The 22,207-nt window shown below is 38.2% G+C and overlaps 2 protein-coding genes across 2 annotated transcripts; one reads left to right on the top strand and one right to left on the bottom strand.

The window, feature by feature from the left end:
* Positions 1 to 2,317: 2,317 nt before the first annotated feature.
* Positions 2,318 to 9,345, top strand: LOC144437934 (sodium/calcium exchanger 3-like). Its single transcript, XM_078126968.1, has 8 exons — positions 2,318 to 2,978; positions 3,995 to 4,233; positions 4,536 to 4,687; positions 5,376 to 5,611; positions 6,067 to 6,405; positions 6,803 to 6,981; positions 8,036 to 8,383; positions 9,106 to 9,345. Exons 1-8 carry the CDS (start codon positions 2,318 to 2,320, stop codon positions 9,343 to 9,345), a joined length of 2,394 nt encoding a protein of 797 aa, XP_077983094.1.
* A 6,655-nt stretch (positions 9,346 to 16,000) lies between these two features.
* LOC144437136 (alpha-tocopherol transfer protein-like) lies at positions 16,001 to 20,622 on the bottom strand. The gene is made up of 4 exons (XM_078125995.1): positions 20,244 to 20,622; positions 17,593 to 17,789; positions 16,947 to 17,057; positions 16,001 to 16,261 (listed from the first exon to the last, which is right to left on the bottom strand). The coding sequence occupies exons 1-4, from the start codon at positions 20,620 to 20,622 to the stop codon at positions 16,001 to 16,003; spliced, it is 948 nt and encodes a 315-aa protein (XP_077982121.1).
* Between the last annotated feature and the right edge of the window lie 1,585 nt (positions 20,623 to 22,207).

Genomic DNA, 22,207 nt, shown 5'->3' with positions numbered 1-22,207 from the left:
GTCTAAGAATAGGATCCTTTCAAATATTTTCGGTAGAAAGTGGGTGATTTGACCCTGAAGTTGAAGGTGACTTCCAAATCGTTGGAGCCTCGATTTTACAGAGGTAAACAGAAAGGCGAGAGTTCCTCACTACTAAAATCACTGTTCAGACCCACTTTCAAACAAATTTGATATTTCCAAATAACGTGTAACTTGTACCCCCACAATTTTGTGTAATAGTGAAACAAAAGTGGATGCAACTGTATTAAAATAGGTCGTCTTTTTTGACATGCCAGAGCAGTGTCGCGAGTTCAGCGAATTGATCGAACCGCCCCAATTTTTATTGACGAGTTGACGATTTAAAGAGCACATGTTTAAGCATGTTAAAAATAATCACAATTACAAATTGACTTCGGCCTCTGTATTATCTTTTATCACAAATTGTGCGAGTCTCAGGTTTAATTGCTTGTTTTTAATGTGACATTGTTTTGAACTTGTTTGACGACATGACATGTGCCGGGGCTTCATTCAAGTTTGGTATGTTGAGGTATTTTGTTTTTGACAATTGTAATATATGTATTGCGAAATATCAAGAACGAAATCACAAGGGTATGAATACTAATGATTTTCAAACATTGCATCTGTTACTAAACTAGCCAGAGAGAGATACATGTACATTCGAGCTGGAACGGCGAGATTTGTCTATACCGTCATACATCATTGCATCGACATTCCATGTTGGTGGATGGTCTATGATCATTGTGATATTTCTGACCGGCATGAAAGACATGTAGACGCAGTAGTTTTACAGACAAAAGCTATCCACAAACTTCTAGAGCTTTATACATACTAATAAACATACTTGACAACCTCGAATCAAGTCAGCCATGCTAAAAATGCACATAACCAACGAAGAGGGCGCTGTTAAAAAAACACACACATTGATCACTCGTATACCTACCTCGACCTACCTACATGTTGTACCTACCTACCTACCTACCCACCCACCCACCTACCTACCTGTATCGGTGATTAATTTAAGTAATCATTCACAGAACTTGAAATTGACCTCGAAAGTATGTTTATTTCTGCAAGTCTTAAAGTTATTCACTGGTCACGTCAGCCCATCTCACCTGATAATGATTGTAGTAAATAGAATACAGATACAAGATACTGATAACAGTGAAAGTACAGGTACAGGTACAGGTACAAATGAAAAAAATAGCGAGAGATAAAGAATGAACTAACTTGAAAGTATACACGGGAAATGTTACTCAGTGGTGTAGTCGTACTGGCCACATCTGCACTTCTAAGTAACTAGCTTGTCGTGCAATTTATACAACTGTAACACAGAACGCAAAATATTTTATTCAAATAAAAAATGGAAAAAAAACCCGGCAACTTCAGCAATTTATTATATTCGAGCCCGGCTGTATGGTGCCCTCTAGCGGCAGCTTGGAACACATGAGTTTTAATTACCGATTTGATTGGAATTGGCCGTGTTGTAAAACGGACTAATATACACATTGTTTAATCAAACTATGCAAGAATGTTTTTATCACAGCAAAACATAAATTGAAAAGTTTTATTTTAATCATATCGTTTGCCGAAATGATCACTTCGAATACTAGCTTCGTCTGCTGAGGTTACATGCTGTGTAAACAAACAATCTACAATACAGTTGATTATTTCTAATACCCCCCTTTCTCTCTCTCTCTCTCTCTCTCTCTCTCTCTCTCTCTCTCTCTCTCTCTCTCTCTCTCTCTCTCTCTCTCTCTGTATATGTTTGTTATATATATATATATGTGTGTGTGTGTAGCGCTGGCACCATTTTCTGTTGTTTTCTGAGGCCTTTGTTAGACAAGCAGAGTGAAAGTACAGGTATTAGGTCTGCTGCGTGATGGCCGGACGAGAGCACCCGTTTCAACAAACGTTAGCCTGGTTTGACCCTATAATCCATTGAAATATCAAGTGGCAGTTATGCAACTCTTTAGTCTACTTTCTATAGTATATTGATTGTGACCATGGAAACGACCTGCTTTGCGTGTTGAAAGCGAGAGGTCACTACCTGTCCTTGAATACATTGGAGTACTAGTAGTGTACGGGTATACACGTACAACAATGTCTTGACGTTGACTCAACCAAACACAGCTGAGACCCGTGTGTTCCCTCTTCTATCAAAATACCGCACCGACGAATTCACCTGTTGATCGCTAACTAAAGTCGGTAACGCTGCGATCTCGAAACGTTGGTGTGTACTGGATATGCCAAACCCATCCTCACAGTATAGACTACCCATTTCGACGATTGTTCATCTAATGTAGGGTAGATCTATAAGATGTCGATGTGTATGAGAGATGGCTGGGTCCTGCCTCTTATCGACGAGTCCAAGTGGCCAATACCGCTTCGTATTGCGTTGTATTTGATCGGATTGTTGTGGTTCCATGTTGGAGTCGCCATCGCAATTACCACGCCATTGACCGCCATTGAAGTTATAACGAGTTTGAAAAGGACAAAAAGGGTGATCGATCCTGTAAATCCTGGAAGCTACAAAAAGATTGAGATTCCATTTTGGAATGGTGCTGTTGCCAACTTAACATTGATATCCCTGGGAACATGTACACCTAGAATTATTCTTGCTACGCTGGAAATCGTCGCCAGTGAATTTCACTCAGGGGAACTTGGAGTAGCTACCATCTTAGGCTCTTCGGCTTTCAGTTTACTTTTCGTTACTGGCCTCGGAATAGTCGTAACACCGTCTGGTCAAACAAGGTATATCAAAGACGCTAAACCTTACTTCTTTTTGGTTTTACTGTTCTCGTTATTTGGCTTTGTATGGGTGTATCTAACGTTAGAAGTAGTAACACCTAAGGTAGTAGAACTGTGGGAAGCTTTCACGACATTGACTCTGTACCCGATACTTATAATTCTCGTCTACATCATCGACAAACGGGTTGAAATAAAAAGAGTTGCGGCGGAGAAAGAAGCCAGATCAACAGGTGGGTAAACACAAATGGCGTTTTTTTTTTGTTTTTTGTTTTTTGTTTTTTAAAACAAAAAACAACAACCTAGTATTAACCCTAGTATTACTGAGTAAACGAAATCGGTAATTAAAGTAATATACATTTCTATAAATATGTCAATGTTTATAGATTTAGAATAAAATAAATACGAGCTCGAAGTCTTTATAAACTTCACACATTCAAGTTCAGTAAAACCGGGTAAAAATACAACACAGGTTTTGGTTTTGAACGACAATTGGATCGATTGCAAGAAGAAAGGCGTGTTGTAAGTGGAAAATCAATACACATTATTTGTTTTTAAAGATGTGACTTTATTGATTCTACCTAACTTGAAAAAAACAAATCATTGTTTTCCTATCTTAATGTTTACCGAAATGAAGCATTCCCCTGATATTAACCGTAGCATAGGTTATAAAATACTGTGTTATCTGGCTACTAGTATATTAGCCAAGTTAACTCTTCACGTACACATACTGTTGATAATTTCACATTGACTTACTCGCGACAAGTAACTCCTGTCTGTGATAATAAAAACACAATAACTCTTCCTGTGAGAGAATCGATAAAACAGCTAGCTCGATTAACATTATAATGTTAATCTATTCCTCAGGCTACGTCTGAGTGAGTATACTTAAAGAATAAACCGTGCCAAGGTTTCGTAGACGGGTGAGTGCCTCCGAGGCATTTTTACGTAAGAGATTTATTTGAACACTATTGCTTCCTCAGTAGATACCCGGTAGGTTGATTTAACCTTGTGTCCCCCATGAGTTCGTTTACCATTGCAATGCTTCTGCTGTTTCTTCACTGGCTTTGCTTTTAAAGTGCAACCGTCGAGAACACAAAATACCACTAGTGCAGTAACACTGACCGGTATTGGGTTGTGCTATCGTCTTAGCTACCATATAGGGGGTATTGTAAGCTTGTCTAGACACACTAACAAATTAATAATTTCCATGTACTACATCCTCCGCCCCCTTTCTCTTGCTCGACAGATGAGGAATCCATGGGAAGCAACACAACAAATATCAACAGAACAGATGTCGCCAATACCATGCGAGGGTTGAAAACATCTTCTGGAATAACAGCTGATGACGCCGCGGAGTTCGTCACAGCAGAAACAAATAAAACGATTAGTCGATCGGCTGCCTGGTATTTTGTCGGGGCGGCGAGGAACGCTAGTGGTGGTCAGAGGCTTGTACCACAGATAGATTCTTCGCTCAAGAATGACACAGTATGTATATACATGTATAGTCTATTTAAAAGAAAACACTTACAGTTGCCAGTTCAGAAAAAACTCAGTTTGACTTTGAATGAAGAGTCAATAACCTCACACAGACGTAGCATCGAAGTTAAATAGAAATAAGATTGGAAAATGCCAAATTTGAAGGAAATTAAAGTCGGGTAATTTTACTCGAATTATTAGTTGCATATATTTGTGCTGTTGTTCATGTTATAAAATTATTTTCCACCTCTCATAGTACAAATTAGAATTTAAACTTTTATTATTTCCTTATTTGATCCTTTCAATAATAGATTTACTATGTTGGACCAGACAACTCTCAAGTAAACAAAACAGTAGCTGTTGTACAGTTTTCTTCGAAATCTTACGCCTTCTTTGAAGATGCACAACGTGCACGTTTAAAGATAATCAGATCTGGGAATAAGAATACACAAGTTCTCTTCAGGTACGACTTGGCTATCATTCTATTTTTTGTATGAGTCAAACTAGGAAATTAGAAAATAAAGGTGGATTATGAATAAAGCTATAATTGTAACAGAATCCGATAGAGCTGATTGAATCGGACCTTGATATGGGACATTCGAAACACTTATTGTCAAATCATTCCGACAATCTTTGCTTGCTCACTTACATGTGTATTCCTCATCTCTCCCCCTTCTTCCAGGATTCACAAACACTTGGGCGAATTTTTTTCCAAGTTCAAGGCTATAGTTTATTCATTTCAAATATACCGAATATTTGTGAAATATCTCATTCTTTCTACCCGAAAAATGGTCAACTTAGAATCAATCAAAATTGAGTTACATAAATGAACAATTAGACAAAAACCATGGAGTGTATTGCATCAGGAAACAAGTTTATCGGTATGCATGAAGAAATATTTCATCGACAGTCCCACTCTCTGTGGTTTTCTTTACCCATGCCAACCTCCTGAACAAGTATGGTGCATATGTAACTTTCTTTGCATCTCAGCCTCTAAAGTAAAATATAAAGGTCTTAGATTTCACTATGATGTTTAAAATCTTATTCATCCAAGACTACTTGTACAATAGTCCATACATTTCAACGATAGTAAAAGTTTATAAACTCAGCATGTGTCACTTTAATATCCCTGATATTTATTCACCTCACAGGTACGAAACGATCGATGGAACAGCAAAATCTGGCTACGACTTTGTCAGTCAGAAGGGAGTGCTCGTACTGCGGCCTGGACAAACTGAGATGCTATTGGACATTGACATAATAGACAACAACCAATGGGAGGGCGATGAAACCTTTTACGTCAGAATGTGCCTTATTGACTCCAGTGAACCTAACTATGTTTTGGGCAAGAGAAGTGTAGCACAAGTGACTATCATTAATGAGGATGGTGAGAGGGTTGTTTTTTTCGAACAAATCTTCAGAGTGTAATTTGGTAAAAACGAGTTTGACGGTATGGTGTAATATGGAGTTTGAATCTGTCATCACCCCCCGCCCCAATTTGTTAAAATTGTTTCCAATAATAAGGTGTCAAAGCGCAAGAATCTTATTTGAAATTAGGGAGAAAATTGTCCAAAAGTTCGAAGACGGTGTATGTTTAAAACAAGATGGGACAATGTGGAGATTGTGTGTATGTTATGATCGTCGCATCTTTAGTAAGTATGATCACCATTCTGATAAGACAACCAAACAGTCGATCGGCTCACATGAACAGTTCCAAAGCGGAGTATGCTGGCACCGCAACCTATGTTATAAAAGAGTTACCGTATACCAGAAGTTCGTTTGTTTCCTTTTGATACTTTCAACAAATAAACTAAAATAACTATTTTAACTATTAATTAACAGATTCCGGAACACTAGAGTTTGACCAATCGGCTTACATTGTCAAAGAAAATGTTGGAGTGGTTGATCTTGGTGTTGTGAGAAGGCATGGGTCGAGAGGACGCACGTCAGCGTTTTGGAGAACTATAGACAAAACTGCTGTACATGGAGACGATTACAACGGTGGACAAGGCGAACTTATCTTCGAGGACGGTGAAAGAGAGAAATCAATAGACATTGAAATTTACGATGATCGGGATTACGAAAAAGACGAAGTGTTTATAGTGGAGCTTACAATGTCGCAAGGTGGCGCAAGCACAGACATCATCCACAACGCCTGCGTGACGATTGTCAGCGATGACGGTATGCTTGACATAATCACTAAAATACCTATATTTTTGATATCGCATGTCAATGATGTTGATCAGACTGTACTTTTGACAAAGCGGCCATCTTGGTTTGTTTTACGTCCTTTTTGTTATAACACGGTCTCGGGAATGTTTGAGTCACTTCTCCCGCGAAACATCTCATTCTATTATGGTTTGCTTGAAGAGACGTTAATAGTTATTACAAATATCAATTTGAACCATTCTCACAACCTTATTTTTCAACTGTAACACATTGCAAAAACAAGTACATCTCTTGGACGGTGCCGTAAAAGAGGTTGTGCAGTAAAAGAGGCTACTGTGCTGTAGGGGCGATGATTTGAACTCGTTGGTGTTTCTCTCTTTACTTTTTTATATCATTTGTTTGATTTTAGACTATAAAAACCTCATCGATGAAGTGGTGTCACTTACAAAGATTAACATCGATCGTTTACAACTCGGTACATCATCTTGGGGTCAGCAGTTCAGAGAAGCAATGTGTGTCAATGGAGGCAATCTGAAGCACGTGACGTCATTTGATTACGTCAAACATTTTTTTTCATTCTTTTGGAAGGTATATGTCGACACCAATTTATTTATAAGTGATAACAACCCTGTTTGACAATGTAATTAAAAAAAAACAAAAAAAAACAATAAAGAGTTAATGTGTATACTCAGAAAGATTTTCACTCTTTTCCAAATCAAAGATAATATTTCTTAGACTACAAGTAAATAATTGCAAATTTTACAACTTAGCCTGGTTCAGATTGTATGCTTTGTTGGAGTTTCAATGTTTACAACGATTATCTTTGTTGATAAGAAATCACAAGACATCACCTTTAGACAGCTGTCAATGATTGGTTTGAATCATGTCACGTGATATGGACTAGTGACCCCCCAAAGTGACCTCTATTTAAATAGCTCGTACACTAGTATTCTATTTTCCCTAGGGCAATTATCGCGTAGCGTATCGAGGGAGTCATATCGATGGTTTGCTTTGACAGTGGAAAGAATATTACCTGATAATATGATTTATAAAACACTCATGGCCTTGTCTATTCGGGAACTAGTAGTGAGACGCGTACGTCACATTATAATGCTGATATGTATTAACTATATCCCTCGTCTTTATTCCATAGGAAATAATTGCTGCATAGCAGCCCTCGGGATATAGGGAACAGATGTCTACTAGTGCACTCTTAGTCAGGCAATCAGTGTACATTATTGTGTCCAGAACGTCGTTTTATAAGTAGGTGTCGAAAAACCTTCTCCTTGTCATCAGACTCTTTAAAACATACACTCGACCACAGCACATCTCAGCGTGTAATCCATAAAGAAAATTAAAAACATCTTAGAGCCATCTGTTTAATAGTACGGACTTGAATATCGTTTGCTCAGTGTACGTATTTGCCTGTGTTGTATCCTGTTGTGTTTTGTTGCCATTTATATGTTCGAGCAAATTTAGTTTGGTACTGTTATAAGAAGACTTCCTGTGGCCTTCAAAACCAGTAACGTCCACCACTAATAAAACGACGTTCTGATCAAATTAAATTCCTAATCACAATGATCTGGTTGTATTACTTAAAACCAAATTTACTAATAGTTTGAAAATTGTATCCCCTTTTCAGATAGTTGCCGCTTGTGTACCGCCACCATGTTTTCTGAATACTTGTGGATTTATTACATTGCCTATAGGCGTGCTATTGGTTGGTTTTCTTATAGCTGTCATCGTGGACTTTGCAAACACCTTTGGCTGTCTAATCGGTTTGGACGACTCGGTTACCGCTGTTACCTTTACGTCAACATTTGTCTCTCTCGGTACCAGCGTTCCTGACCTAATGGCTACAAGGCTAGCTGTTCAAAATGATAAATATGCTGATACCTCTGTTGGGGTCGCCGTTGGAAACAGTGCTGTCATGGTTTATTTGGGGCTTGGGCTTCCTTGGTTACTGGCCACAATCTATTGGACTGCTCAGGTGAGTGAAAAAGAAGAAGAAAGAATCAGTCAATCATTCAGCCAATACGACAGTGAAACTTTTCCACGATCGATGAATTTATCGACCTATCAATTCATCCACCCAACCACCCTTTCAGTCATCAATCCATCCAACCTTTCATCCATCAATCTATCCCTCTACTTACCTACCTACCAATCCACCCGCCCGCCCGTCCACCCGTTTATCTTTCTATCTATCGATCTATCAATCAATCAATCAATCAATCAATCCATCCATCTATCCATCCATCCATCCATCCATCACCATATCATTCAAACTGAAATGGATGATTGAAAATATCACCAGTCAATGAGTCAGTCCATGAACGAGTCAGTCAGTCAGTCAGTCAATCAATCAATCAATCAATCAATCAATCAATCAATCAATCAATCAATCAATCAATCAATCAATCAATAAATCAATCATTGTGTGTCGTCAAAACAGTAAACATATGACATTTGGGAATGAAGTGATATTTTACTAAATTTGTGTGATTTGTACTTTTGATGGATAACATACAAACGATAAACTACACTGTCCATGCGTCCACAACGTAGATAAAGCTCTCCTCGTCTAAAACTATGCAAAAAAGAGATAGCATGTGTTTATCGTTCCTTATTTGCTCACAACGAACTGTTTTGTAAATCGCCATTACCATTCATCCTCAAAAGTCTCATGCATTATGAATTTTATGATTTCAGGGGCGGTATTTCGAAGTACCTACGGAGACATTGGCGTTCAGCATTCCAATTTACTTTGTTTTTGCTGTTGTTGGTATTCTGTTACTTCAAATTCGTAAAATGCTTCGAGTGTGCGGCAGGGCCGAACTTGGTGGACCAACCCTCCCAAAGATTGTTTCTGGATTTGTCTTTGTGATGTTATGGTTGATCTTTGTACTGTTGTCTTCCTTGTACGCACATGATATCATCATGTTTACATGAGGTGTATATACCAAACATGAAAAAGTATCATTGAGAATTAGCCAGCTGGAACATACTGCAGTCTACGGACGCGTGCAATCGAAGTAAATCAAAACAGAACTATGTAGTATAAACGCTAAAAGACAGAATGAAATGAGATGCATGTGAGATATCTCCTTGTACATTTACTGTAGGGTTTGTTGCGTTTGATGTGGTATTGACATTAAATGATCTTGCATACCTATTCTACATGTTTTTTTTTATGGAAGAATTGAAACTGTTAACTGAGTTGTATTTTTTCGATAGATTTGTTACATTTACATTCACGGAACAAATCAAAATAAAAAAGTATTTACACGAACATCTCTTAATATCTATAGGTTTATTAGAATCCAGTACAAGGCCTCAGCAGGAAGTCTACATACACAGAAGAACGAAATATTATGGAAAATAACAACAACAAATAAAAAAAAATCTTAAGTATATATTATTTCTCGCAACTTGAAAGCTTCAGCAAGATATACAGACGCTATTTAATGGTGGTCTGATCCTGAGATGATGCTTCCCATTATAGTAGGTCTACACCTGATAATTAAAGGTTGTACATTCTCCAATATTGTTTTTGTTCAGCCAATAAAAATACGAGTGACCTAAGGGGCCTTGTCTCTGAGTAGTGAAAATCCTATGTCAGGAGTACTTTCAAGCTGAATGAAGAAAATATACGAGAATTATATAATTATACCTCCCCAAGCATATAATTAAAAGAAAAAACGGGTTGTCGTGACGTGGAACGACCAGTGTATACAATCTATATTTTATGTTCAAAGAGAATAACTTAGCTTGTGCGTGATATTTTAAAAACGATTCATAAGAAGTGTTTTTCCTGCAGGTAAAGGTGTAGGTGTAGTAGCGAGCGAGGGAGTACAATATCGAAAGCCTGCAAGAATATGAAACTAATCAGACACTATACAGTCTGATAGAATAGTTTAATGAGATTATTGTTAAAAGGCTTGAGATACAAGGACCGCTAGTTAATATATCAGTGTCTTGGAGTGATTGAAGGATGTCATTGGCTTGGAGTGACAAAATGATGCCAGATGTTACTTTTATTGTCTAGTTGGAAAATTGTTCAAGGGAAAATAATCAAATCAGCACTATGAAAATTACGTCTAAACTTATTTTTTGTAAAAAACTCTTGAACTCAAAAACTTTTGGGTGAATTGGTCAAAAATTTAGTAAGGATATCGATGTTTCAAAGGATTGCTACCGAGTTACAATTGTTCAACAAGAGATAATCACATTGTTGATAAGTAAACTAGGTCTAAAAAGATGTGGTTTTTGGCTTAAAATGAAAAGCAGGATTTGCTGGTTGTCGGTGGCCGAGTGGTTAATCTCCAATTGCCTCTTATCCGCTGCGATCAGGGTTCGAACGCATTCAGGGTTTTGATTGAATTGACCACGCTGTACGTCAGAAGAGTGGCGCTCATTTTCACTCTATCGAACAACGCAGGTTTTCCATGGTACATGTACTCCGGTTCCCTCCTGCACTAACACTGAAACCCCCCCCCCCCAGCCCCCTCCTGTTATTGGGCCAATGCATGTTGCAATTGGATGGTAATAGAAATTATAGAAGAATTAAAACGAACAACTATGAATGACTACTTTCCATTTCTCAGTTTTCTAAGGTAAACATACAGTGCTAATACAAAGGATCGGTGAAAATATTTGAAAGCAACAACTAAGGGGAACACTTTTCCTCCAACAAAAGCTTCCTATAAAAAGGCTATGTTGTCTTAACATGGTTGCAATCGTCATCCACTGCACTAGCTGTAACTGGGATATGTTTCGGGGTATGTTTTCACACAATTGCAACCAACACTACAATTATACACTGAAATGTTTCAATACAAATTAGACATTGCACGTGTTAATTAGCGAGTAAATCATTATATTAAACAAAAGAGGTTTAAAAAACAACAACTTAACCTTGTAATGCCATTCCTGGTAAAGTCACTGACGTTTGGAATGAATGAAATGACGTTAAGAGTGGTTATAACACCGTCGTAGTATACATGGACACAATGACGAGTAATCTTTCTTACATACGTATATGGCGTAAGATATAAAATTACGGATACGAGTATACGTTGCTACGAATTATCGCACTATGCTCTTTCCTCCTCTCTTTACACTACTAGTACAACTGATAATAGTATTTTATTTATCCACCAAAACACAGATAACTAACACATTTATCTGTGACCAAAACAAGCAAGACGGACTAAAAGTACCTACAATTATTTGTATTCGTAACGTTATATTGCATATGTCCATCCATACATGCAAATTACGTACCCCTGTGGTATATTATAAACCCACTACGCGGCACTGTCAAAAACGCGCCGCCAAGCATTTTTTGCTATTGCTTGTCAGCGGAAAAAGTGCGCTGGCCTGTGAGAATGTGTTATGAAAGGAAGTATTCACAAAGGATAAAGAAAACTGAATAAAGACACCATTTCACAGTCACATACTGGTCTCAGCCACTCCAATTCTGTTCCTGCTTCTTCTTGCAATAGTAACTAATCCCCTTCGTAGGTCTTTGAACATGTAAATGTACAAAAATGGACTGAGCATACCATATGAAAAATTGATTGTGTAGTCAACGAAAAGTCTGTTTAAATCATGACAAGTTTTACAAGATGCCGTTATAGCGCGAGAAAGGCTGATTGATGTAGCAAAAAATGTATAGAAAAACGTTACCAGTATGCACTCCTTCAAAATGAGTATTTCACCAGGGGTTAGAGTTGGTTGTGCGTGTACTGCTGCAAACTGACTTCTGATGAGTCGGCTTTGTCTGCGAATTGTCAGTAAAATTGGTATATTTGTCAGGACGATGACAACGATGGGAAGCACATAAATCATGAAAAATCCAGGATCACGCAAATATGGGTTTGTCGTCTTCCAGTAGGTACAGATATGTGTGTCTGGATTCCCAGGGAGAACGAGGCGTAACATCGGAAAGAAGATTGCAAGGCACCAGGAAAGTATTATTAGAACGATTGTGTTCGATTTGGTAAAACGTCTAAGATAGAGAAATGGATATTGAATGTAGTATAGTTTCTCCACGGATATCATCACCATGCACAATGAGATTTCAAAGTTCACACTTAAAACCGGCTGGACTATAGCAAATCCGCACTGTTCTGGTGCCACCAATAACAGGATATGCAAAGCTGCTAGGATGCCGAGCAACAGGTTGGCAACACACGAGCTAACGATGAAATAACTGTGGCGTTTCTTCAGGAAATCCTTTCTTCCAAAGATGGAGACGATCACCACGGTATTTGCTAGGATAATTAGAAGAGAAAGTAAAGATTGGAATATGACTAATCCGATCATCTCATCGCGTGTTAGACGTGGTCTCTGTGAGATATGGTCGTCTTCAAAAGTAAAGTTTCTCTTGTGAGATGAGTTGCTAGAAACATTCACGGTGAATTTACCATCCATGTTTAGTAAGCTCGTACGTACAGTAAATCGAACGCGTGTGCAAATGACAAGCTTAAGGTGCGAGCATATATCAAATTCATATACATGTACTCTTGTAAAGTATTGTCACACACACACATATATATATAATATTAATATTAATATATTATATTATTTTTTCTCATTAAACATTTTGTCCAATGGTATATGTCCACACGGCAACACAACACATAGCACAAGTTGAACCGTTGAGGGCGATCAATTTTCAATGCATGGCAGACGGAGAGATGGACGGCTGGCGAGGCAAACAGACCAATATATATGCAAATCCATGTACACCCTATGCATATGTGTACAAACATCAATTTTAGTATGAAACTAATGGTTACTCAGAAAACACATTTAAGGTAGATATTTCCATCTTCTTATTTAACCAAGATGTTAACAAGTAACCGCGTTTTAGGCTGAACAGCGTAAAGGGATCAATACCACGTGATGACATATTGACAAATCACGATGGAAGGAAAAAGGCTGAAATGCACTATTCACCAGTAACTCCGGATTGCAATTTACGTTCACGAAATATTGATGTACCTTTATCATTAACAAATCCAATATTTCTAGTTTAAAATCCCCGGCTTCAATCGGACAACATTATATATATATATATATATTTATTTATTTATTTATTACACCTCGGCGTTCTTCCGAAGGCTGTGATTGGTCAGACTCGTATCACGTGACCGATTTTAACTGGGCTATTGCCCACAAGGTGATATTGCCCGCTCGTGCAGAGACTAATGCCCGGGACTCTTGCCCGCTGAAGTTGTTTGAACCACTGCGCACCGCTTCTGCGCATAACAAATAGTCGTTCACTACTTTCGCTCAGACATGGCGACTGCCACAGTAAGACACGCAAACCTTTCCGGTACAGACATGACATTTTATTAGAATTGGACAGTAAGAACACAAAAATTGCTACCAATCATTCCGTCTCTGTTTTTGGCACAGAAGAAACAAATGACTGAAACGTTAGGGTCTGGTACTATGGCAACAGCTACTACGAGTAGCAATACGCTAACTTGTATCAATCCATCCGGTAGTGTAAATACGTCGACAAGCACAGGTGAGCTGCAACAGCGATCGCCGGGCATCGGAAAAGAAAACCACAGAAATGCTAACTCCCTTCAGTCTCCACTACTATCTCTGTCTCAGGACATGGCTGTTGTCCAGGGTTCTGCCAAGCTTGAGAGTAGTGCCGGTCGCTAATTAATATTCATGCAAATTTACATGATTAATATTCATGAATAAATTACTTGTCGATGAGTTAGTGTCGGCAAACGATCCACAAAGCAACCGTCAAGTCAACATTAATATTGAGATACCAAGATCAGCTTCAGCGTCATTATTTCAGAGTTCAACAATCTATGGTGGGACGGTGTAATAAAATTAATAACACATGCGCTCTGGCAATATCACCATTTAGTGCCTGCCCTCGGGCTGACACTCTTTACCAAAATTTTGATGATGCCCACGCCTTCGGCTCGGGCATCATCAAAATTTTGGTAAAGAGTGTCAACCCTTGGGCAGGCACTAAATGGTGATATTGCCCTCGCTGGCATGTGTTATTACTTAAATATATATATACATGTATATATATATATATATATATATATATATATATATATATATATATATATATATATATATATATATATATATATATATATACATATTGAACACATATTGCCTGGCCATGAGGGCTATAGCACCCGTTTATTACACCCGAGGGCCGAGGCCGAGGGAAATAGCATGTGATCTGGTAACTCACAGTCATGAGGGGGTAATGAACGGGAGTTATAGCCCGAATATAGGCCAGGCAATATGTGTTTTATAATATACCTCATGCTGTGAACTCGCGGTGGCAGACGACATCGTCAGAAGCTGCCATTTTGGCCTGCTGTGAACTCGCGGTGGTCACGTGACCATGTAATAGTTGATTCTATTCTATTTTCCTATCACGTGACTGATTCTAGCGAATCATGGCACAGCATTATCACTAGGTGACTGTGATGAGTTACCAGAATCTGGTAACTCACAGTCCCTCGGGTGTAATAAACGGGTGCTATAGCCCTCATGGCCAGGCAATATGTGTTCATTATATATATATATATATATATATATATATATATATATATATATATACGCACACACACAGATACAACCGAGTTACAACCAAGAAAGAGTTCCAGTACTACCAAAACTATTACGCTCTGCCACTGCGTTATAGAGCACTGTCTTAGCAGATTGATATTCACCGAGTTATATTATATATATATATATATATATATATATATATATATATATATATATATATATATATATATATATATATATATATATATATATATATATATTGTTGTCCGATTGAAGCCGGGGATTTTAAACTAGAAATATTGGATTTGTTAATGATGAAGGTACATGAAAATGGGAAGCTGTAAGCGTTTTACAATTCACTCGATTACACGTTGTTGCACTTCATAAATGTTGCCACGACCACTCATTATCAAATGATCTCATCTCAATAGCGATCATTAAAAATCTCTTGTGTGAGTGTGAGTGTGTGTGTGCGTGCGTGTGTAATTTTTGATAGGCGTTGTTGCTTGCATATTAATTAGTATCAATTACATGTGTATATGACGGTAATAGCAGTTTGAAATCTGTCAAACTGTCTGAACTTCATTGATTGAAATATCGGAAATAGTTCCGTCAATTCACTTTAATTCATTGACTTTGCATATTAAAGTAACATGACCACAGTAAATTGTCTTCATACTATAACTGTTCATTTTTCATCTTATCTTATCTTATGGAAAGCAGTTAGTGATTTTCAGCAGTATGCCATTTCCTTCTCACTGTAAGATTTTGAGATGACACTTCATTTTAGTCACTTAACCATATCCGTAGATAATTATTGTCTCTGACATAACAGTAATATATAATGTGAGTTTCTGATTCTCAACGTCATATATTTGTTCATACAAAATTAAGTTGAACTGTTGTGCGCATGCGTTATAATCGTTTGATCTCCCACATCGATAAATATCTTTTGCAAGAATTTTAATACTTTTAAAACACCTTTCAATGACGCAGTGAAAGTCGTGCTCTTCATCCTACGATCGATGGATAATTATGTCTCTAGTTTTTTGAAGGACCCAACCAAACCTAGGGTAGGGTCTGCCCCTTGAGTCTGACCGCCAAGTGTATCGCTAATTTTAGGGAAGCCATATTGGCTGAGTCTTTCAAATTCAGCATCACACTGCATCAGTTTTTTGTACCAGTCATCAAAGTCATAATCCTTGTCTGTAAGTGGACCACCGAAGTCCGTTGGCAACATAGATGACGGTACGTGCTTATGGAGGGTCCCGTAGTCTGAACCATGGAAGTGGATCTGAGAACGAATAGTAAATTACAATATCATCATCATCATCATCATCATCATCATCATCATCATCATCATCATCATCAACAGCAACAACAACAGCAACAACAACAACAACAACAACAACAACAACAACAATAACACGATATTGTGTGTCGCTATGTGACCATATCTTTCATTTCACGAACATCCATTGGCGTACGTTTGTCTTTGTCAGAACGTTAAGACGAGTAATGTTATTATGTGTCTGTAAGAGGGATTGTGAGAGTGGTTTTGAACGAACGAACGAATGAATGAATGAATGAACGAACGAACGAATGGATGAATGAATGAACGAATGGATGAATGAATGAATGAATGAACGAATGGATGGATGAATGAATGAATGAATGTATGAATGAATGAATAAATGAACGAACGAACGAACGCACGCACGCACGGACGGACGGACGGATGGATGGATGGATGAATGAATGAATGAATGAATGAATATGGTGGTGAGTGAGTGAGTGTGTGTGTGTGTGTGTGTGTGTGTGAGAGAGAGAGAGAGAGAGAGAGAGAGAGAGAGAGAGCGAGCGAGTGAGTGAGTGAGTGAGTGAGTGAGTGAGTGAGTGAGTAAATGACTGAGATAAAAACATAACCAGCTAGTAACATATCCATCAAACTATGTACCAACAAAAGAGACGAAACGTACCCGTTTATATATTTTTTTCGGGATGAAATGACGAATCATGCTGAACACAGTTTCAAATATCTCAGGTTGACGTATATAATGGATGGCTTTCATTCGAATTGGCATTCCATTCTGAAAAAAAAACCCCGCATTTCCTATTAAGGGCATCATGGAAAAATGGTTTCAAGTTAGTAGGTTAAAATCTCGATTGCCGCTCAGACGACTTTCCATAGTGGTCTGACATTGCATGCCGCTGTCGCAAATTGAATTTAGTACATCGGCTTTAGTCATTACATAGAACCTCGGTTAAACACTGTGCCATGTTAATCGTTAAATCAATGCAACAAACAATTTCGGCCAAATAAAAATAACTCCACTGAACTAACCTAGTTTAAGCCTCCAATGTTTTTGTTTTTTCAAAAATAAGAACAATTAAAGAGATCAACTAAAATAAAATAAAATTCCGACCTACCTACCCTATTTTCTGAGACCATGTTATCGGAAACACACAATATTTTTTTCTGTACCATGCCCGTTGAACATCTTTTTTATTCTTTCTGGCCTAAGTTCAAACACCTTAGATTTGATTTTGGAGTACGGGTAGGTAGACCGTAAAGATAGAAAAATCCCTCGAAAGAAATCTCTACATAAATCCAGGCATACTGACCACAAAAACGTCCACTCGCATCTTGGCCGAGGTAGGACCACCTGCCTTCGTGACCATTTTCATTGTCATTCCTTCATAATCTCCGATTAATACCAAACCGTGCACCTGGGTTTCTTCATCTTCGAGGATCTTTTCCATGGATAACATGTAGGCAGTTATGACTTCATTCGCGTCATAGCGATCTGGGTCAAAGTTCGCTATCAAAATAATAGGTGAAAACAAGACAATGCAATGAATATTTTGATATCATTTGTGAATTTATAAGTTATTGGCCTCTCGTTCTAAATAAACTCAGTGCCTTGTTTCACAACATTTCTTTTCTTTCTTGCTATTGTACTGAGCCATGCCTTGATTAAATACTTTTGATTTGCAATTGATAGACGTGAAACATGATTTATTTCTGGTTCAATATGTCTGTCTGTCTGTCTGTCTGTCTGTCTGTCTGTCTGTCTGTCTGTCTGTGAGTCTGCGTCCGTCTGTGTCATCATTTTCAAAAGAATCATAGGCTCGACCGCAATGATATTTGGTACGCATATTCTAAGTGTTATGATGCTGAAAACTGATTAGTGTCTGAGGAAAAGTCGTATATGCTAATTACTCTAATTTGCATATTATTTTCACACTGTAATTAACTCCCCCCCCCCCCCCCTCCGTGAAGTAAGATCTACTGGCTAGATACATGTAGTTAACAACGTTTTGAATTGTAATGGAGGGGACTGGTACATTTATTCAGTTAGGTATTAAGACTCCTTTCAATCGAAACTTTGCTGTCTTCAGAAGTAAAAGTGTTGATATTTATATAAAGTATAACAACAACATCAACTTGAATAGAAGATCAGCTTCAATGGATCATAAATCTACTATTCCTGTTTTAGCTGTAGACTTGTCTTGGTTGCTAAGCTCATGTGTCTTTGAATGGAATATGGTCCCAGACTACCGCTTTCTGGGCTTTGGTGATAGCCTGGCAAGCTTGAGCCACTCACTTTTGCTTTTGGAACTATGAAGCACACAGCTTTATTTTCAGCATTGTACGTCGGTTACGTCATATGTCCTCGAGTGAACCCGTATCTATGGTTACGATCAAGAAAATAGCACCATCGATGTTGAAATGTTTATGGGTATTTTACATCGTTATATCAATTAAAATGTCAGTTTATTTGATTTTACTTATGATATACACATATATCTATCTGCTTTGTATATATAATCAACTGTTGTAAGTCAGAATTCGTGTACATAAAGTACACCACACGTCATAAACTGAAATGTACATAATTCACGTGAAATATATTAATTGTATAGTGGCGAGGTGCAACTGACATCACTGTCAATATATTACGCGGGCTAAAACGACCAAGCAAGTGAGTCAGAGCGGCCGTCCATTTTTAATTTTATGGTTCTCGCATCGGCCGGAACACCTTCAGAATGATCTGTTGGAGAGGGAGAAACAACAACAAACCATTTGATTAAAGGTCCAAAATTTAAACTATAACTAATGTTCGATCAGCTACGTTGTCGCCACCTCGCCATCAGTGGCATTATAACTTTTTACTCTGATCCTCATGTAGCGGGCGATGGTTCTTAAATGTTGCTCCAAAAATAGAAGGTTGGTCATGTCATGAGAAACATAAATTTAATTTAATCAATCTCACCTTTGCCTTACAAGACCTACCCATAGATCTAACCTCTAACCGTGACTCGTTAGTGGGCTGAGATCTAACATACTGTAGGTCCATTCATATGTAGATAGATTGTGAAGGCAATGAAAATGTTTGCGGTGACTGTAAAAGTCTAATTTTGCATCAAGCTTATACTGTGTACGTTGGAAATGTGGCGATACTCACCAAAGAACCATGATTAATTTTCGTACATGAACATATATTAATTCAATTATCAATCTGCAGTCTTGGTAACGACGAGTCGAATACATTGATCTCCGTTGCCTCTTTGTACACTGAATATTAGTCTAGTTCCTATACGGTATCGTTACGACTTACATTTAGTTAGAGACCACATTGGCATCCACACCATAGCGTCGCAGAGATTCAGTACTTGGTTTTTGACCGTCGAGCTGTGAGGTTAGTCGACTTCAGGCTCTGCCCCTTGGGGTGAAGCCGTGAGGTTTGAGGGCCTTGATAAATAAAGTCTATATATGGTTTCAGTTTATATCACATACATATATCGTCTCGTATGCAATTTATCGTTCCACTACAAGTCTTGCTGATCAGAAATATTTGATAGGTATCATGTCCGAAGTTAATTATATGTTTTTACAGTGTGGGTATGGGTACAATGACCCTTTTCACGGTGGTACAATGTACAAGCCTTGAATTCATGCTTTTATTCATTGTGAGTTTAGGCATCTTATTAGACTACGTTGTGTGTATGCAACATGAGTTGACATACTCTTTTGTTGGCCTAGCCACAGACGGCCTAGCTCGGACACGGTGACGAATTAAAACGGTCATGTATCTCCAGGTTATGTATGTAAACCTAAACTATCGTCCCTGTCTTGCAGCTCACCTGGGCTGCTTTATTGAACAAATGAAAAAGAGGTGACGTCAGTTATTGCTAAAACCACAGATCTTGGTATGGACATGCAAGATCTATGTTAAAACAGATACGAAAACAGAATAGAAAAGCACACTTACATAAGTTGGTCACCAACACCTTACGGCCTTCACTATCCCGACCCGGACAGACACGTTGCAGACCGAGATCATATATGTGTTTCAGTGACGATGGTCGATATTTTTGGAAAAGTTGCGGGTATTTACGTCGACAGTCGTAGTAATGTAGAATCGTTTTATATGCTCTGTCGACTTCGAATTTCTTATTTCTGAGAAACCGGACCAGAAATGCATCGTCTGGTGGAAGCTTGACTTCGGGCTTCTCTTTTCGGAACTTCTCTCGTAGTTCGTCTATCTTCTCTTGCCGAGTGTCAGGGTCCTCGTTTAGTTCGCGTTTAGCCTTTTCAAGCGTCTCCGGGTTGAGAGTGCACACATACGGGCGTCGGTCTGAGTCTGCCATGCTGAAAACATGTATAGCCTAGTAGTAGTACCGGTCACGGTGTAGTAGCGGTCACACGGTGTCGCCTTTATATTTGTGGCGAGGAGTGTATGTGCGATGACACGTGACATGAAGCCCGCTAAACAACGCGACGGTACTTGATCAGGTCCTGGAGCTTAAAGGTCATGGTGCTGATTTCGTGACTTTTAGGGTCCACTCTGTCGACATAACGATTACATTAGATATATATCATATCATATAGCATGTATGATATTAGCTATAACCCAGATAATTAGCCTGCTGGCCCATATGCATGCGCAATGACTTGTCGCAGTCATGGTCACGGGCTGTACATTAAAGAGAAAGTGGGTGTTTATTTAGGATTTCCAAGTAACATTAAAAAGTTATTTTTTCTACCTGGCAACAATACAAAGGTTTTTTTTTCTACCTGGCATATTACATTGTAACATGGTGAAATATCGTAGAATAATCAAGTCCGTATTTGTAACTTAATAATTACAACAACAACAACAACAACAACAACAACAAAATCAAAATCAACAACAACAACAACAACAACAACAACATCATCATCATCATCATCATCATCATCATCATCATCAAACTGACAAGCAAACGAGCAAACACATCTAAAGAACTAAACAAACATTATTAATTTATTGCACGTAAGAAGTGATTTGTAAATAACCTATAGGTATATAAAGTACAAGTTATCACGGAATCACACTTTCAGAGTTCAATTTGTCTATGAATCTGAAATGTCCACCATGCATAAATAGTTTGATAACCTGTGATTGCAGGTGACTACTTGTCGCAATTTTTTCAGTCTCGTGTATGCATGTTATCATCGACTTACTCGAGTCCCGTTATGTCGTCCAGCCGGCCCTAGCCACTCCTATCTCAAGTTGTAAAGAATGTATACGTGATCCGAGGAGAGCCACTGTCTGTGGTCACGCACAGACTGGTTCTTGTCTGTGCTTTGGGGCAAAATATTGTCGCAAAGACGATTTAGGCTATATGGCTTGAACTGGTAACCTGAAGTTCAAACAGAGGACTAGATACTAGGGTATCAAAATTACAGAATGAGGATCTGGTGAATAGAACGCGTACGCCGCGTGTTGTCATGGTGATGATTGTCAATTCAACGTTTTGCACCTGTGTGTGTACTTATACCAGACGTTAGTGGAAAAATCTATTGCTTAAAACCAACTATGTATCCTTGCAAAAAAGTTTCTGACTATGAAAATTAATATTCCTAAGAAACGCATGACAATAATCACAAATATGCTACGGCACACAGCGGTGGATCATGCCAGAATCACAAAATACTGCAAACTTTAAGATAATTTAATTAATATCTAAATTATGACCCTCCATTTCCCCCCGGCCCTCCCCTTTTAATTACTGAAGGCTTGATCCTAAGTAAACTTATAAAGTGGCCATATGGAGGAAGATTGGGTATTTATTTTGAGTTTTTAATTTATGAAACGTACAATTTTATCATAGTTTCCTACTTGAAAAATAAATGTGAAATGAAACAACATACGCCATGTCAGTATTATTGAGTTACAAACAAGGACATGAC

The sequence above is a fragment of the Glandiceps talaboti genome, chromosome 7, assembly GCF_964340395.1.
Source record: "Glandiceps talaboti chromosome 7, keGlaTala1.1, whole genome shotgun sequence".
NCBI classification, from domain to species: domain Eukaryota; kingdom Metazoa; phylum Hemichordata; class Enteropneusta; family Spengelidae; genus Glandiceps; species Glandiceps talaboti.
This window is presented reverse-complemented; position numbering and strand designations above follow the sequence as displayed.

What these genes read in the sequence shown, in the direction of transcription:
- LOC144437934 (XM_078126968.1), top strand. Translation starts at nt 2,318, where the DNA reads ATGTCGATGTGTATGAGAGATGGCTGGGTCCTGCCTCTTATCGACGAG. An exon ending in CTTCGCTCAAGAATGACACA is followed by an intron (nt 4,234 to 4,535) that starts GTATGTATATAC and finishes TTTCAATAATAG; the next exon opens with ATTTACTATGTTGGACCAGA. An exon ending in AATACACAAGTTCTCTTCAG is followed by an intron (nt 4,688 to 5,375) that starts GTACGACTTGGC and finishes TTCACCTCACAG; the next exon opens with GTACGAAACGATCGATGGAA.
- LOC144437136 (XM_078125995.1), bottom strand. Translation starts at nt 20,622, where the DNA reads ATGGCAGACTCAGACCGACGCCCGTATGTGTGCACTCTCAACCCGGAG. An exon ending in GGTGTTGGTGACCAACTTAT is followed by an intron (nt 17,790 to 20,243) that starts GTAAGTGTGCTT and finishes TTATTTTGATAG; the next exon opens with CGAACTTTGACCCAGATCGC. An exon ending in CGAAAAAAATATATAAACGG is followed by an intron (nt 16,262 to 16,946) that starts GTACGTTTCGTC and finishes ATTCGTTCTCAG; the next exon opens with ATCCACTTCCATGGTTCAGA.